Genomic DNA, 17,575 nt, shown 5'->3' on the forward strand with positions numbered 1-17,575 from the left:
AATATATATCCAATAAGCAAAATGTCAGCAATCTGCTGCCAATCTGCTAACATTTTGCTTACTGAGTACATGTACACATATACATGCAGGATAAATCTCTTCTATCGAAGGTCCGAATATAATGTGTACAATAATAATAATAATAATAATAAATACGTAGCTTTAATAATAATAATAATAATAATAAATCCATACTACATAATTTCAACTCTTAACTTGCTTCAACTCTTGCTTTAATTTTACACATTATATTCGGGCCTTCGATACGGTCAATCCAAATAATTGACATTTATGTATATTTTACATTTATATATATATATATATATATATATATATATACATATATACACAGGGTGAGTTTTATTTCGTGTGCCAATCTTTTTATCATGCGGGAAATTATCGACTGCATAATAAATTGATCGGTACATAAATGTCAATTATTCGACGAAAAAACTGATAATTATTAGTAAATCACACATGTGTGACCTAATTTTATCTCAAATTTTATTTATTCAGATACCATAAATGCGTGCTTGGTGATATATTTAATATTCACGTTCTGTTGCTTTGCGAGAAATACTTTATTATGTTGACGCGCGGAAATAAGCCAACTCTCGAAATTATCTAATATGTGTTACGCAAAAGTTTGACGTAATCAGCCCCGGATCTCGCCTTTGACGTCATATCATGCGCAATTCAGATGAAATATAGTGATAGAAAGGGACCGTAACTTGTCATTTAAGAGCCATGCAGATATCAAGCATCTTATCACCATAAAGTATTTTCAAGAAAGGGAATAAAAAAGAACATAAGAAATAAAAAAAAATATATGAGCGCAGCAAAAATTGCAAAAGTTGAGCTTCAATATCAAGAACATCTGAACTTTATTTCGTTAAAAATTGACTTTCGAGAACTCCCGTGGAGAATTATGCGCAATATCGCGAGGTACCTGGTGTGTAAAAAAAGAAAATATGTAATATTTATTTTATATGATTAAAAAATAACATACTACTCTCACTGTAGTTGTGCAATGTACAATTTCTACGTATACAATATGCAGTCTGTGTTTGTTTAGAAAAAGTTTTTTCAAGCTGTAGTCGGTCTTCTTTCCGCGGAAATAAATTGTGATCAATATTAAAAATATACAATAAACATGCAAGTATTATTAGATTTAAATAAAATAAATCTCGTCAATCATCTATATAATTCAATATAAATATATGACATATCATATCATATAATTCATATAATTTCGAAATTTTTTAAACTATTTCAGAAAAAAGGGAAATCTTAATATAAATATATATCTAGAAAATTCTTTTTGTATTAATGTTCCACTTTTTTTTCCGAGAAGTTTTCTCTCGATTTCTTCTTCTCGAATACGGTTAAGTTGGTCACTATACAAAGTGTGAAGTAAACATTCTTGTGAAATGTAACCTCTTTATTCAGTTATAGATGGAATAATATCGAAAACTTTAAGCTGATTTATTGTTGTCGCGCAACTAGTTCGTGCAAAATAACCGTCGTTCACCGAACTTCCGCCAACGAATAACTTTCCTTCTCATATCGGTTGTTCTTGTCGCTCGATATAGTGAATAACGAGTGACCTAAACTCGTCCGGGTGATTAGTTTTTTCGGATAAAGCAATGTAACAACACTTTTCCAATGACAACATTATATATAACATTAATTTTCTGTCTTTAAGACGACAATTGAAAATTGTTAATTAAAAAAGAAACATTTTTAATATAAACCATTGTTTTATTAATATAAATATAATATTTTAATATATATATATATATATATATATATATATATATATATATATAAAATGTAAATATCAGTTGCTTCAACATTAATAAATTAGTTGACATTTATTAAAAATATTTTTGTATATGGTTATTTTGATTTCGCAAATATAGTATAACAATATATTATGAGGTATTTTAATTAGAGATAACAAATTATAATATTAATTTTGTGAAAAAAAAAATAAAATTAAGTTTTACGGATAAAGTTTATAAATTATAATATCATGTTATACATACATTTATATCATTGAAGGGAGACTTTAAGATTTTTATGATATAAAAAGAGTCCTTCTAAATTTAAACTATTCATGAAACTAAAAATGAAATATATAATAGAATAAAGTTTACGGAATTCATTGGAATAAGAAATAAAAAATATGTACATATAGATTAAATGCCTAATTTTATAGGTCAAGCACACAGCAGGGGTTCCGTGATCCCCTATTACCCCAACTTTGAGACCAAAACAAATTTCGGGTTGTTAGAATTAAAAGCTTCATTCCGGGAAAGCTGCGTGACCCCGAAAACGAATGATCAGCGTTCCCAGCTGATTTCACAAACATTAAAATCAGCGGTGGGATTGTGTTGTCGTCAGGATTTACGAGCGTGTTTGGCCGGTCTGTGTATTTTCGGGTTGACGGAATCCTCGTATACGACCACTATAGGTACCCGCGGATTTATAGTATTGTACCACAACTTCCCTCATACTCCTTGAATTCTACGTCAACAGTAGTGCATCTGACCATAATGCTCAAGGATACGACGAAGGGTCGAAGTTCCCTGTAATTTGATCCCTTCGATCTCGTGTCTCGCAAATTACTAGCCATACATGCGCCATTGTAGCCAGACGTTGTGGGATTGAATGGCTCTGGGGAAAAGTACGTCATTAATCCACGGAAATCAAATGTCTATCTTATCTCTTGCGCTATCGCGGTTGAAATATCGGAACTGCATTGTTTCGATTGAAAACAATACACCTATGAATTGGGCCAATATGATTGTATTTATGATTCGATTGTATTTACATCACTCACATTTATACGCAATATTCAAATGTAATGAAAAATATAGTGGAAAAGTAAAATTATCTGCCTTTTTCTAATTTCTAAATTATTTATTCTAAATTATTTAGTTTTGGTTTTGAATTGTGAGAAAACTTATTCGAAATTTGGTTTATAGGAAATCTCTTTTAAAGTTGGAATTTTTTTGTTTAAAATTAAATTAAATTTTAAAATAAAATAAAATTTTTTTGTTTAAAATTAATTAAAAATTTATTCTTATATTATAATACAAGATATTGTTCTATTAATATAAATGAAAAATGTGTAATTCTGAAAATATGTAGAGAACTAAAAATTGTGTAAAATATACATTTATTTGTTCAGATCGCAAGCCCCATCGGCGCATCACCATGCGGGGCTGTAAAAGAAGAAAAGGGTATGCAACGATTGGAAGCAATGTTGTATGTTTTGGATCAGATTAACGCTGATACAGAACTTCTGCCAAACACAACACTGGGTGCTCTCATCCTTGATTCCTGTAGCAGCGATACTTATGCTCTGGATCAAAGCATGGAGTTCGTCAGATCGTACATGAATCAGGTAAGTCGCCATTTTTTCGATATAATAGTATTAAACAGTAGCAGAAAGATAATAATTTACTACAAAATTTTATATTGCGCAATAATAAATAATTGTAAAATTTTTAATTTTAAAATTGACAAAAGAGATTATTGACAAACATCTGTTTTATAAATTGTTAGTCCTCTTAATAAGAAAATTCCGATTAATAAGAAAAATAAACTCAGTTTTGTATTTTATAAAAATATACATTTTATATATTATACATATTTTATCAAGTTACAGTAGTTTGATATATTGGTTTGAAATTAAAAAAGAAAACTATACAATCTTCAAATAAATTTCACAATCAATATATTTCAATTGTTTTCGCGATTTGGTTTGGGCGCAATCTGTTACGCGCGAACTCTATCACTGATTATTTCATTAAATTACATAGAAATTATTCTATATCGATTTTACGATAGAAGATTCAATATATTTGAACGTAAAATAGACCGCACGGTTCTACAAGGGTAAAATTTATGATCCTGTGAGAACATAGAAAATAGAAATTTGATCGAGAGCAACGCTCAGAATCGCATAATCGTGCATTACTTTCTTTTTTCCTCTTTCTGGACATTTATTCCTTTCATGTTCAATAATATACTTTACTTTGTCGAAGTCCGACCACCAGTATGCTTTCAAGTTAATAACTTTTTGTTCCCCAAGGTGCGATTCGAACATTCTCACGGATCTAAGAAAATAATTTGCATCTCTTTATTGATAATCATTGCAAATTTATTTAAAACAATAAACTTTTATTTTCTCGTGTTTTTGTTAATTATTTTCAAATATAAAATATTTTGGATCTTAAAGTATAATTTTGGTTTGTGATCAAATATATGTGTATTTTAATAAAATTTTAATTTAAGACAAGAGTTGCCATATATTTAACAATACAAGATATTTAACAAATGAAATTCGAGAATTGAAAAAATAAATTTGCTAAAATTTTTGTTATAAAAATTGACCGCAAATGCATTGAAAAATTCATAATTGAAAGAGAGTAAAACTTGCAATGCCATTTTGTATCATGACTTTTATCAGTATCAATGGGTCAGCAGCGTTAAAGAAACTATAATTATAATAAAAATAAAATCAGGAGCTTTTCGAATTTTTAATTTCTGTGCAATTAATTTTTCATCGCGAACTTTCGCGCTTTGTATACTGGCGCTATCATGTCTGGTTTCTTAGCGAAATGAATATCTCGAAAGTAGATACGGTTGTTCGCATGCCAACATTCCGGGAGATCCTGAACTTTAGCAACTGTAACGACGGGCTGCTTTGGTTGGTTATCCACGCTGATGCGGCGGTAAGAGACGATTGGATAACATCTTCCGTAAAGCTGATTAAATGCAACAACTCCCAGTGTGCTCTCGCCACTTCTGACCCAGTGAATAACTGACGCCAGAACTTGTTTCAATATTGTTTAATGAGAATTCAGCTAAAGCTTCGCCGATTATCTCTCATTATCTATACTTCTTATTTTTTATAATTGTTTTTTTTTACACATGCAATGATTCTACCTTATTTAATTGTATATCTTCTTAAAAATCTATTACTTAATTACTTCGTATAAAAAGTTCATATAAGAAGTGTCCTGTTATGAATATATTAATTGCACTTTAATAACTAATGCTCTTTTTTATAAATTAAATTTATTGTTAATAAATTTGATGCTCAGATTTATTAATATTTACATACATCGTAAAATAAAAAATCTAGTATGTCTAAGAATCTTAAATTTTAAAAAAGAACTTGATTTCAGAAAGTATGTTGTAATAAAGAAAAGAAAATAGAAAAATTGTAGAAAAATATACACATATACATAAAAGATTTTTTGTTCCATAAAATAAATTAAAATTAGTTTAATATTGTGATCAATAGTGTTAACATACATTACATTAACATGTACACATATATACGTATACGTGTGTATATATATATATGTAAGTACATGTTGTATGCATATGTTTCATATACATAGAAATATACATATTTATAGCAAAACCGACAAAATAAATGAATACAATTGATATCTTATGAAACATTACCAATAATCCAATTAAATATCGTACTAAAATAGAAATTAGGGCAAAGCAAAACACGGACATATATCCACAGTTTCATAAATATATTACACGAAATTTAATTTCACGTCATTGCAAAAGATTTTTATTCTTTAAATTTTATTTGTTTTATAAATTAATTTTTCATAATTTTTTTTCGGACGTAAAATTTATTTTATAACATATCTATGTCAAATTGGAAGAAAAATATTTGTTATGCACATTGCATATTTTACTGAAATAAATACGCAATTACAATAAGATTGCAATTTTTATCAAATATTTTTCTGAACTTTGCTATTTTTAACAATTGATGTCAATATTTGTTTAATTTTTATATAATATCAAAAAATAATATATATATATATATATATATATATATATATATATATATATATATATATATATATATATATATATATATATATATATATATATATATATATATATATATAATAAAAGGAGCGTCATATTTTAAATTAAATATGCCAATTAATTTATTCGCAAAAATAATATAGGATTTAATAAACTTGTTATTGTTATTTTACGGAATTAATTTATTCGCAAAAGTAATATAGGATTTAATAAACTAGTTATTGTTTAGTTTACAAAAAAAAGTTTTGAAGCAATACTGTAATGGATAAGTGTTTTTAAAGATATTTATTCTTATAAATGAGAAAGAATGTAATTTTATTTCTAAAAACTCAATAATTTTCTTTTTGTAATTGTAAATTTTATCATTTGCACATTTCATTGCAATACTTTTTTATATTTTTCCCGTACATATTTTGTAACTTCAGATATATTAGTTTTAGTCATTGATAAAAAGGCATTTAATTCAAAAATAATATTAAAATTGACATAACATCAAAATTGTGATATGCACGTTTATACATATTAAAACCGACAGCGAGATAGAGACTAGTTTTTATTAAAATATATGTTTTTGTGCGTATAAGTTTTTACTTTAGCTTTTAAATAGAGAATCTAAATTTTAGAAACAAAATAGTATGCTAGTTTTAATAAGTTTTAATATCAAGAATTCAGATTATATATTAAAATCAGTAAAATCAAAGTTCACCTATAAATTAATTTAGATAGATAAATTTTGGAGAATCACACATAAATAAATCATAATGATTTATATGATAGAAAATGCACATAAATATCACGTAAACAATAGAGAAATTATGTAGCCATTATTTTGTAGTTCAAGGCATAACCTCGGTAATCCTATTATTATTGCGATTTATTTGCGAGTGTGTGCTGGGATGCACGATAAATATGTATCGATGGAAATTATACGTCCGCGAGATGAATCCGAATCAGTATGCCGCGTTCCCGTTGCGAATATTACAAAGAGTACAATAGCGCCGCGAAATCAAGGTGGAAAAGCCCGTAAATATTTATCACTTGGTCGCGTAAAATGAGGGCGAGTCGGTTGTAACGTTCGTCACGTGGTTCTATTCATCGATCTATGTGCGATCCTTGCACTCGCGATTACAGCGAATGTCGATGGTGGATGAAAACAAGGTAAATATTTATTGACGTAGCGAAGGTGGATACAAATCGCTTTTTGTACACGGCTACTCGAGATCAAGCCACTTTAGTTAGAGGTTGCACGCTGAAGAGGAGACACACGATCGATCGATCGGCTTTTCTTCCTCTATTTACTGTAAGTCAGCTGTCAGCTGGTCCATACTATTATATAGAGTATATTGTGAATGTAAATAAACGCGGTTTTTACGATAAAATCGCCTCAATAAATAATATTCAACACAAATTGTGGTGTGTGTATCCACATAATATAAAACTATGAATATCATATAGTATAAAATAAATTGTGCGAGAAAAGTAAAATAATATAAAATAAATTCAGATGACAAAAATATACCGAAGAATATTTTTGATTTTTATCAGATAAATTTGCTAAGTATTTTGAATGTTTGATGAACATATATGATGAATAATATAAATTGCATTCATAAATAACTATGTAAAATATATAAAAAAATTTACAATATGTAACAATTGAATGCAAATTATAAAATTAAATATATGTAGTATTGTAGTTATGAGGCTTAAGAATATAATATCGTATCTCATATTCCTTCTCACCGTTACATATATGTATAGTAAACATATCTATATATAAAACATCGGTCTATAAAACTATCGGTATATAATATTTTTCTCTTAAGAAGTAAAAGACATCATATGTAAAAAAACTGATCTCTGTATTCAAGAATTATTTTTCTTAATATTTTCTCAATGCGGCTGTATTTCAAATTAGCAAAAGAAGCAAAACGTAAATTTGAGGCTATAAAGTTATAATTTACATATAGATATAAAATTTTCTTAGAAGACATATTTATAAGAATACGGAAGAAAGATATTTATACATAATATAATAGGTCAAACGTGCTAAAGAGGAGATATGATCGGTCGATAAATTTTTTTCTTGAAAATTATATAGGTCGATTAAATATTTGTACGTCAATAAATTTTATAGAAAAACAAATTTTATTTATATAAAATTTTGGAATTATATATACTTACATACTCTAAATTACTCGAAATTATATATACTGTATATATCATTTACGAGATATAATATCCACGATACATGCATTTAATTTAAAAAATATTAATTTAGGTATATATTAAGTTAAGAGAGACTTTTTGTTTTATTTTAAATTAATTCTTCATTAATCTTCTAAGGTTTTTTAGATTTTTATTACATTAATTTCATAGAATTAAATTTTTAAATCATAATATTTAACAGCGATTATAATATTCAAAAGTGAAACTATGCAGCTAGATTATAATATTTTAATATAACATATAATAATTTTCAAATTCCAATAATAGCTTTGTAAAGTCATGGCTTCATATTGCTGGTTTCTTATATTGAAAGATTTTCACAAGATAATTCATACAAGCACTCCTTGTAACAAATTGCTTTTTGGGATGATAAAGGGTACTCAGAAATAAGGTAGAAGTCATGCGGAAGAAAAATTTGTTTCATCATTGCCAATCATGTGATGATTAATCGAAAAAATGAATATATATCTTTCATATTTCTTTATTTCCAAAATTTCACATATCTCTCATATCATCATATTTGTCACATGTCTCTCATTTTTTTTGTGGTCCTTTCCTTTCCATGTTTAGTTATGCTCGCGAAATAAAGTACCCGCAAGAGTCCCGTGAAAAAAAATTCTCATCATCTCATTTATTGGCTTATTTCGTCTGCATAATATATGTTCCAATAATGTTACGCTGGACCGCAGGAAAGATCCGACTAAGGACGGGTACCCTGGAAATATTTTAGAAATTTTCTGCTATATAAATTAAATTTATGTATGTAAGAACCGCTTTATAAAGCTTTATAAAGCAAGAATTTTGACATGCTATATGTTTGAAATTTCAAAAATTGAAATTGTAAAGCCAGAGAGATTAATGAATTAATTAAAATTTTCACAATTTTACTGTTTAAATTTATGCTTGCTTAATTTATACGTTATGCAAAATGAGAGACAGCACAAAAGCGATATTCATTCATGTCAGATCTGTCCGCAAATTATAATATCACGTGTGCATTATATTTAATTAAATTTTATCCGGATATTTCATAGAATCGAATTCGTACAAAATAATTTCACTTACATTGCACAAAGCAATGTCAGAGTAAAATGTTTGAAAACAAATTTTTATCAGATATCCTGTCATCAGATGTCCGAATAAAATCGTTGCAAATCGACCTGATTCTGTCTTGCGGACAGTGGCCGTCTGTTTCTAAATCATGTGCCGCGACGTCAGCGTCATGACGTAACTAAATAGGGTTTGCGGTTATAACTGGGTCGATGGCCAGTGGCGGAAATGAAAGGAAATAGATTAAATTATTATGTCAGGTGCGTGGACTAGCCTGATAAAACAGTGAAGACGCACGTGCGGAGATTATTTATCGAGCTTTCGTTAATCCACAATTTTATGCTCTCATGAAAAATTTCGTTAGAGTTATATAATAGTCTAAGCGTAACGAAACTTGATTAGAAAAGTAACGGAAAATCGATTATAAAAGGCTATTATGTTAGTTAAGAAGTTATAAATAGTTACTGAGCTCTTTCTCTTACCATGAACAATTTCACACAATGATGATTAAAAAATTATGAATAGTAGTAGTTATTCAAAGAAATATATTTAAGTAATAGTTTAATTAAGAGTTTTCAGACTTAATTAAAAATGGAACATAAAAAAGGCTCTAAGTTGCCAAAAATCTCATAAATTTACGCTCTTTTCAGTCTTGGCACGCGAAACCTCTTCAGAAAGACATTTTCCGAAAGTATGCAACTTATCCTTTTGTTTTCGATTTATGAAGAAGAACGAGCGACGAAAAACTTAATGATTTATCAGGGATAACTAGAGAAAGCACACGGTATGAAGATATTGATTTTCAATTGATTTTCCTGGGCAAATTTTATTCATATATCAATAACGGAAGTCGTAGGAGAAAACAAATAGAGTGACTCGAACATAGTGCCAGCATTTCCGGCAGCTGTGAGAAATTGCAGTTGGAAAGTGCAACGAAGAGAATGAACCACGACAATGCAAGTATGCGCGCACATGTCCTTGGTTTCCGTTTCGGGAGAAATTGAGTTCGACTTAGATTAAGATTGAATTCTTGATTGAATTCTTTAAAATAGTTCCTTGAATAATTATTAAGCATAATACTTGCGTTCATAATTCTTTAATTAACGTTGTGAAATTGTTCAGTGAAAAAGAAAAGAGCGAGTCGTAACTTTTTAATTAATGTAATTGTTTCTTATTCAATTTTGTATCATTTGTTCAATTACACTTCGTTACACTTAGACTATTATATCACACTAATAAAAATATTCATATAGTTTTACAGTTAAAAATATTAAATTATGCATATTTTGATTGACATTAATTATGATATTAATTTGATATTAATTATGATATATTATATGTAAAATACACTAATTATGTAATCCATATATATACATTAATTGTGGCAAATATTTTCATGCTGCGTATTTTTAGATAAATCGATTAAGAATTGATTAAACAATTGTACGTATAATTTAGAATGCAATAAATTTTAGACTATTAATTGTTTATATTGATGATTATCTAAATAAAAGTTCAATATATCTTCATATAGATTTTATTTTTCAAAAGATATTTTACATCATAGAATTTCAAATTCTGTATACTGAGAGAATACTGTTTGTTACGGTTAACAAACTTTCAAAAGTTAAAGATAAAAAGAACTCCGAAAAATTCAAAGTTATAAAGTTTAACAAATCAAAGTTTCGAAAAGAAAGAATTGATAGTGAATATATAAGAAGTTTTGTGGTACGCAAATCTTTAAGAAGTGTAGTTTGTTGAATACAAAAATTTTTTAAAAGATGAGAACTTAATAATATTATATTTATAAAGATTTTTTAAAATATGAGGACTTTTTTAATAATATTATATTTATAAAATTCACATACATGCATAAATCAAAACGCTTAATAGATGCCTACAAATATATAAAAATTTTTTAGTTTAAAAATAAAAATATAAGCGGATATATAAATGGCTATATAAAAGTATATTATTTATTATTATTTATTTTCCATTAATCCTTGCCTTTCGGCTTAGGATAGACTTCCTGTTCAATACATCAATCTTTACAGTATTTATACTTATACTTATATTTATATTCATATTCATTTTATTTTATTCCATATTATCATACTATTAAACTATACACTCTAAACTCAGTCTTTATTCCTTTGTATCTTTAAATCTTTAAATCCTTAAAATCTTGAAATCATGAAACAAACTTAAACTTAAACTTTTCTTTCTTTCCTACACTTTAACTTTTAAACTCCTAAAATTTGAGAACATAAAACCAAAAACTAAAAACAAAAAAAAAACTTAAAAGCTCAAAAAGAAAAACTCAAAAACTCATAAATTCAAAAGCTCTAAAACTTAAAACTTAAAACTTAAAATATTGCAAACTTAAAAACTTAAAAACTTAAAAACTTAAAACTTAAACCTAAACCTAAAGACTTTTACTTTACATCGCTTTATCTATTTCAGTCTCAAAATTCCGTCTGCTTCTCTTTAGTTTGAATTCCTTTCTGTGCTTCCGTCTCTTTTCCTATTTCCTGCTGCTTTCTCCTTTCTCGTTCTATCTTTCTCATTATTTCCAATCCTCTGCCTTCCTCGCTTAGAAAATCTTCACTTTGTATGTTATCCCTTGTCGCCTCACATTCTTTTAACACATGTGTTAGGCTCTCCTCTCTGCGTCCACATACTCTGCATGTCCTTTCTTCTATCTCTCTCCAATATTGACCTCCTCTTAGCTCATTTCCACATCTGTATCTTGCTATTAAACTCCTATCCTTCTTTTTCATTTTTCCTTGTAGGTACTTTGGTAAGTCTTCTATTATTATACCTTCATATGCGTTGTTGTATTTTGATTCCTTAATTTTCTTCCGTCTTCCTTCTTCTTCTTTCCTCCAGATCTTTGTCAATACTGTATTAACTATCTCCTGGTTTCCTCTCTCTCTCTCACACTTTATTTCTTTTTTATCTATTCCTATCCTTTTTAGTAGATCTCCTCTTGCCGCTTCCCATTTTCCTTCTTCTTTCTTCGTTCTTACTTTTTCTAAATCTTTTATACATTCGACGACTAATTTCTTTCCAGAATTCCTTGCTTTCTCTTCATAGATGATTGCTCTTCTAGTTGCTTCTATTTTTATTTCTATCATTTTTGTTTCTTCTACTAGAATCTAATTCGGTGTTCTTCTGTCTAGGCCTAATATCCATTTCACATATTTTCTTTTAATTCTGTCTAATCTCGTTTCATTTTTCCATCCCCATACTTCCGCTCCATATAATGCTACACTGCCTACTAGCGCATCAAACATTTTCTCTCTCCTCTTGTAATCGTTTCCGAATAGTCTTTCTCCTATACTCCACGTCTTTTTCATAGCGATCATTGCTCTCTTGAATCTTTCAATGACATGTTTTTCTGCTCCTCCGTTCTTTTGTAATATGTATCCTAAATACTTTATTTCTGTAACCTCTTCTATAATTTCCTCTCCCCATCTCCACTCTCTCCTTTTCTTCCTTCCTCTTCCATTCTCAAAAACAATTATTTTTGATTTTTCTACATTTAATGTCAGTCTCTTTCTTGATAAGTATTTTCTGAATCGATTCAACATTCCTTTTAGATCTTCTTCATTCCTCGCCACAAGTACCATATCGTCTGCGTATGTCAATGACCAGAATTTTTCTTTGCCTATTGTGACTCCTCCTGTTTGCTCTTTCTTCATCTCCTCTTCTAGATCCATCACATATATATTAAACAAGGTAGGACTCATTGGACATCCCTGCCGCACTCCTCTCTCCGTCCAGAAGTTTTCCGTCTTTTTATCTCCTATTTTCACCGAGTTTATTGTCTCCCTGTATGTTTCCATTACTCTTCTTCTTAGTTGATTCTCTATTCCACTCCTTTTCATTATCTCGTGTAATTTCTTCCTATCAATCTTGTCGAATGCTGCTTTCAGATCTGCAAAAAATGCGAAAATCTTTCCTCCTTTCTTGTTCAATTCTTTATTTACTATATAATTTAGCACGTATACTGCGTCTATAGCTCCTCTTCCTGCTCTGAAACCGAACTGTGTCTCCTGCAATTTATTGTTCACTTCTTCAATCAGTTTCTCGTTAAGAATGCTCGCGTATATCTTATAGGCTGTATTCATCAGTGTAATACCTCGGTAATTTTTAACTTCACCTTTCTCACCTCTTTTATATATTGGATTGATTATTCCTTTGTTCCAGTCTTCTGGTACTCCTCCTTTCTTCCAAATGTTATTTACTAACTTCCATAGAGCTTCTCCTATCTCTGTTGACATGTATCTCCAAGCCTCGTTTTCTATGCTGTCTTCCCCTGGTGCTTTTCTTCTCTTCAGTTTCCTTAATTGTCTTATTAAAGCTTCTCTTGTTATCTCTTGTGTCCCTTCTTCTTTCTCTTCTCCATCTCTCATTTCTTCTTTCTCTTCCAAATTTAATACTGCTCTTTTCTTTGTTCCTTCCAATAAATCCATGAAATGATTTTTCCAGCTTTCCAATTCTATACTTTCGTCTATCTTTTCTCTCTTCTTTCTATATTTATTTATGTATTTCCATGCCTCAGCTTCCGTTCTAATATTATTTATCTTCTCTTTTTCTTCCTTTTCGTGCTTTTTCTTTTCTTCTTTACACCATATTTTATAATTTTTCCTTATTCTTGCATATTCCTTCCAGTCTATTCTGCCTTTTTTTAATTCTCTGAACATTCTTCTTAAATACCTTTTTTCTCTCTTCCAATCTTTGCTGTGCCACTCTCTTTTTCCAAATTTCCAGGGTATTATTTTCTTCTTTACTTTTGGAATTGAGTTTTTTACTTTCTCCTTTAGCTCCCTCCAGATGTCTTCGTTTTCCGTTTCTGTACAGTTCCATTCTTCGCATTTTTCCCTGTACTCTGCTATTCCTTCTTCCGTCCAGTTGCTTCTTTCTATTTCTTTCATATCCTTTTCTTTCCTTCTTTTCTTGTCTTTTGTTCCTTCCAGTTCCACTTCTAGTTCTACTTCTAATGGTACGTGATCAGATTCTATTCTATCTCCTTCTACTACCTTCCTGATCTTTTCCTCCGCTTTCTCATTTGCCACTACATAATCTATAACTGAAACTCCTGATCCTCCTATATAAGTCCATCCTCCTTCACTATTATAACTTCCATTTAAAATCATCCATCCTCTTTCTTCTACCTTATTGATTAATACTCTTCCTTCTCTATTTATCATCTTGTCTCTTGAGTTTCTAGATTCTCCCTCTTTTTCTTTTTCCTTATCTTCTCTTATTGGTCCTCCTCTATTTCCCGTTCTTGCGTTATAATCTCCTCCTATTACCAAATGTTCTTCTTTCTCTTCTTGTATGTATTCCGTTATTGTTTCCATTGTTTCTTCTATATTTTGACTATATACCGTAATTATATTCCATCTATTTCCATTATATAATATTTTTATTTCTACTTCTTGCTGGCTTAATTCTCTTGTGATTACCTCTTTCAAACCTTTTCTTGTAGCTGTGATAATTCCTCCTCTCGCTCTTCCTTTCCTACTCTCCTTTCTTGCCGGTGTGCAGATCCAATTGAATTTATTTGACATTTTATCTTTTATTTTCTTCCAGTCTTCTTCTTCTATCCAGGTCTCTGTTAATCCTATTATATCGAAATTGTCCAGATATTCCCAAGTCTCATCGCATTTATTTGTTATCCCAGCTATGTTCCAAAAACAGATTTTTAGGCCCTCCTTCACCGCCTCTCCTCCTTCCTCTTCTCAGTTTCTTCTAGGCTTCTCTTCTAGTTTTCTGTTCTTTTCATTCCATATATATACGCCGTCTTCAATAAATATTTTCATATATCCTACTTTTACCTTCTTTCCTTTTGTCCTTTCTTCCTTTGCCCTTAGTTGCTTCTGTATCTCCCTTTCCTCCTTCGTTAGATCATCTTCTATCCAGATTCCTGTCTTCAAATTCTTCTTCTTGCTCATTACTTCTCTCTTTTGTTCCCAGCTATCTAATTCCGCAACTACAATCTCTTTATTCTCCTTAATTTTTAATTTATATACTTTTTTCGCCACCACTTCTACATCTAAGTTTTCCTTAATAAATTTATTCACTTCTTGTTCGACTTTTCCTGTCTCCCATCTTACTCCTTTAATCACTACATTTTTCTTGCGATTTTCTCTTTCACTCTTCTCATTTCTCCACTCCAGTTCTGCTATCCTCCGCTCCAACTCTTTCTTTTCTTCCTTCCACATTTTATCATTTCTTTCTCTTTCTTCTTTTCTTGCCGTTCTTTCTTCAATTAGCTCCTTTCTAATAGTTGCTATTTGTTCTGCAAAATTTTCTTGCATTTTTGTATACATCAATTCCATTTGCTTTCTCAATTCTCCCATCTCTTTACATATTTTTTCCATGTTTTTCGTACATTTCTCCTCACTTCCTATCCACTTCTCTATGGTGCTGCCCTCTGTCTGTGCTTTCCTGCCTGATCTCCCCGTCATTGTCGCCACCTGTCTGTTCCTCTGTGTACTAAATCTCCTCTGTTCTCTCTAGCCGCTTGGCCCAGCTTCTTAACCTCACTTTTCCGTTGCCGCCTCGATTAATCCTTTTCCTGCTTACCTGTTCGTTCCCTAACTTTTCCTTCTCGAGTCTATCTATTCTACCTATTCCTCTTTCCTTTACTTCACTTTCCTGTTCCTTTCTTACTGCTAAGTATCTAAATTCTTAACGTAAATTCGCACTACTTGACTGCGTGCACTCTGTCACCGTATCTAAACCGGAAGTCCATATAAAAGTATATACATTTTGAAATAAAATTGAAAATATTCGTGAAAATTAAAATTGAAATGCTTTAAATTCGCTATATAATAATACGCTATTGTTAATATAATTTCTCGTACGATTATTTATAAGATACAGTCGTCATACTACTGTAATTGTTCAGCTCATTCGTTAGAAGATCGGTACTCATGATTACTGTAATCTTCATCAAATATTATTCAACAATCACCGTCGCACTATGCCCGTTCATTCTGATGGAATTAAATTCGATCGCGACGATAATTGTGTGTCAACTCGTAGGACGAAATGTAAAGTTACGAAGGGAACTCTACAGGTGCACTATTCGTTAGTCTAGATATAGAGGACACAGGACTTCCGGGAAGAAGCGCTAGGTTTATCAACCGTCTGCGAGTACTGTGTCGAAATCTACTTGCAAATATTAGACAACTTCCGCAATACCGCGTTTCTCGTTTCGGTAAACGTCGGAAACACATGTCACCGTTAAAATTCATGGTGGAAGTTGTAAATGTTTACAATTTGGTATATGTGAAATATGGCAAATTTTGCTATTTAAATATAATTTTAGTAAAATAAATAAAGTAATATTATTGCGATTATTTCTATTCTAGACATTTCTTATCATTTCCTAGAAACATAATTTTCGCATTTGTGATAACGTATTAGCTATTAAATTAAAAATCTATCGGAAGAGTTTGATAGGCATACCGGGAAAAATTATTGAAACATTTAATATTCAAAAAATCAAATTTAGGTTAATAAATTATTTATTTTTATATGAATTAATAGAGAAAAATTTATGAAATTAATTGTAAAATAAAATAAATTTACTCAATTATTTGTTTTTCAAAATTAATTAAAGAATTAAATTATCTATTGCAATATAAAATAAAGTTTTACAGATATATATAAATAATTATATGCATAATATATAAACATTTTGTGTACAAAATATTATATAATAAAATTTTATAATTAATAATATAAATGATAGAATATTTTTTTAATTCAATCTTTTCTTAGAAATATTATAAATGTTGTTCTCTTATTAATTTCTACTAAGATTGTGATAATCTAAAGTCTTTTCTGCCAATGTATATAATCCCAGTACGTGTTGCGATATCTAATGCGGTATTACAAATGTCCCGAAATTACGTTTTATTAATGACAAAAGTTGCCGAGACGAGAATACATGAATTCATCTTAACGATGGCGTTATTCGTCATTGTATTTCGCTCATCAGCAGAACGACATTGCGGACAGTCAATGGAGTGTCAATGGCGACGTCATTTGCTCGATGATCCCATCACTCTAGGCGAAATGGTGTAACGACCGCACGATTTATTACGAAATCACCGTTTTAGCACGATGTTGACTCCGATCCTATTAATTTGCAATATTGCATATTAATTTTGTATCAGATCGCAAGGCTGAGCAATAATTACACAAAAATGTAATGACAATTTGATTGGATGTTCGATGAAAGTATCCCGAATTCCATCGTCGAGCGTGATATGCATATCATTTAAAGGCGAGATGTTAATGAAGCGACCCCGAATGGATAATCCGCAAATTGAAAAAAAAGTACGAAAAGAAAAGGATGACTGATGGACGCGCGCGTGTATATCTATGTACTTGCGAG

At 29.8% G+C, this 17,575-nt stretch overlaps 2 protein-coding genes across 6 annotated transcripts in view; one reads left to right on the forward strand and one right to left on the reverse strand.

The window, feature by feature from the left end:
- Positions 1-17,575, forward strand: part of LOC145967763 (metabotropic glutamate receptor 8) — a 119,637-nt gene that overhangs the window by 37,077 nt on the left and 64,985 nt on the right. For all 5 annotated transcript variants that reach the window (XM_083092693.1, XM_083092697.1, XM_083092694.1 and 2 more), the window contains one exon: positions 3,197-3,412. In XM_083092693.1, coding sequence (XP_082948819.1) covers positions 3,197-3,412 — 216 coding nt within the window. The remainder of the gene's footprint in view (positions 1-3,196; positions 3,413-17,575) is intronic.
- LOC145967764 (uncharacterized) lies at positions 12,291-14,822 on the reverse strand. The gene has a single exon (XM_083092698.1). It carries the CDS (start codon positions 14,733-14,735, stop codon positions 12,315-12,317), a length of 2,421 nt encoding a protein of 806 aa, XP_082948824.1. The 5' UTR covers positions 14,736-14,822; the 3' UTR covers positions 12,291-12,314.

Source organism: Camponotus vicinus, unplaced genomic scaffold, assembly GCF_025532165.1.
Source record: "Camponotus vicinus isolate PSW18456_S1 unplaced genomic scaffold, iyCamVici1.0 SCAF_3, whole genome shotgun sequence".
In the NCBI taxonomy this organism is placed as follows: Eukaryota; Metazoa; Arthropoda; class Insecta; order Hymenoptera; family Formicidae; genus Camponotus; species Camponotus vicinus.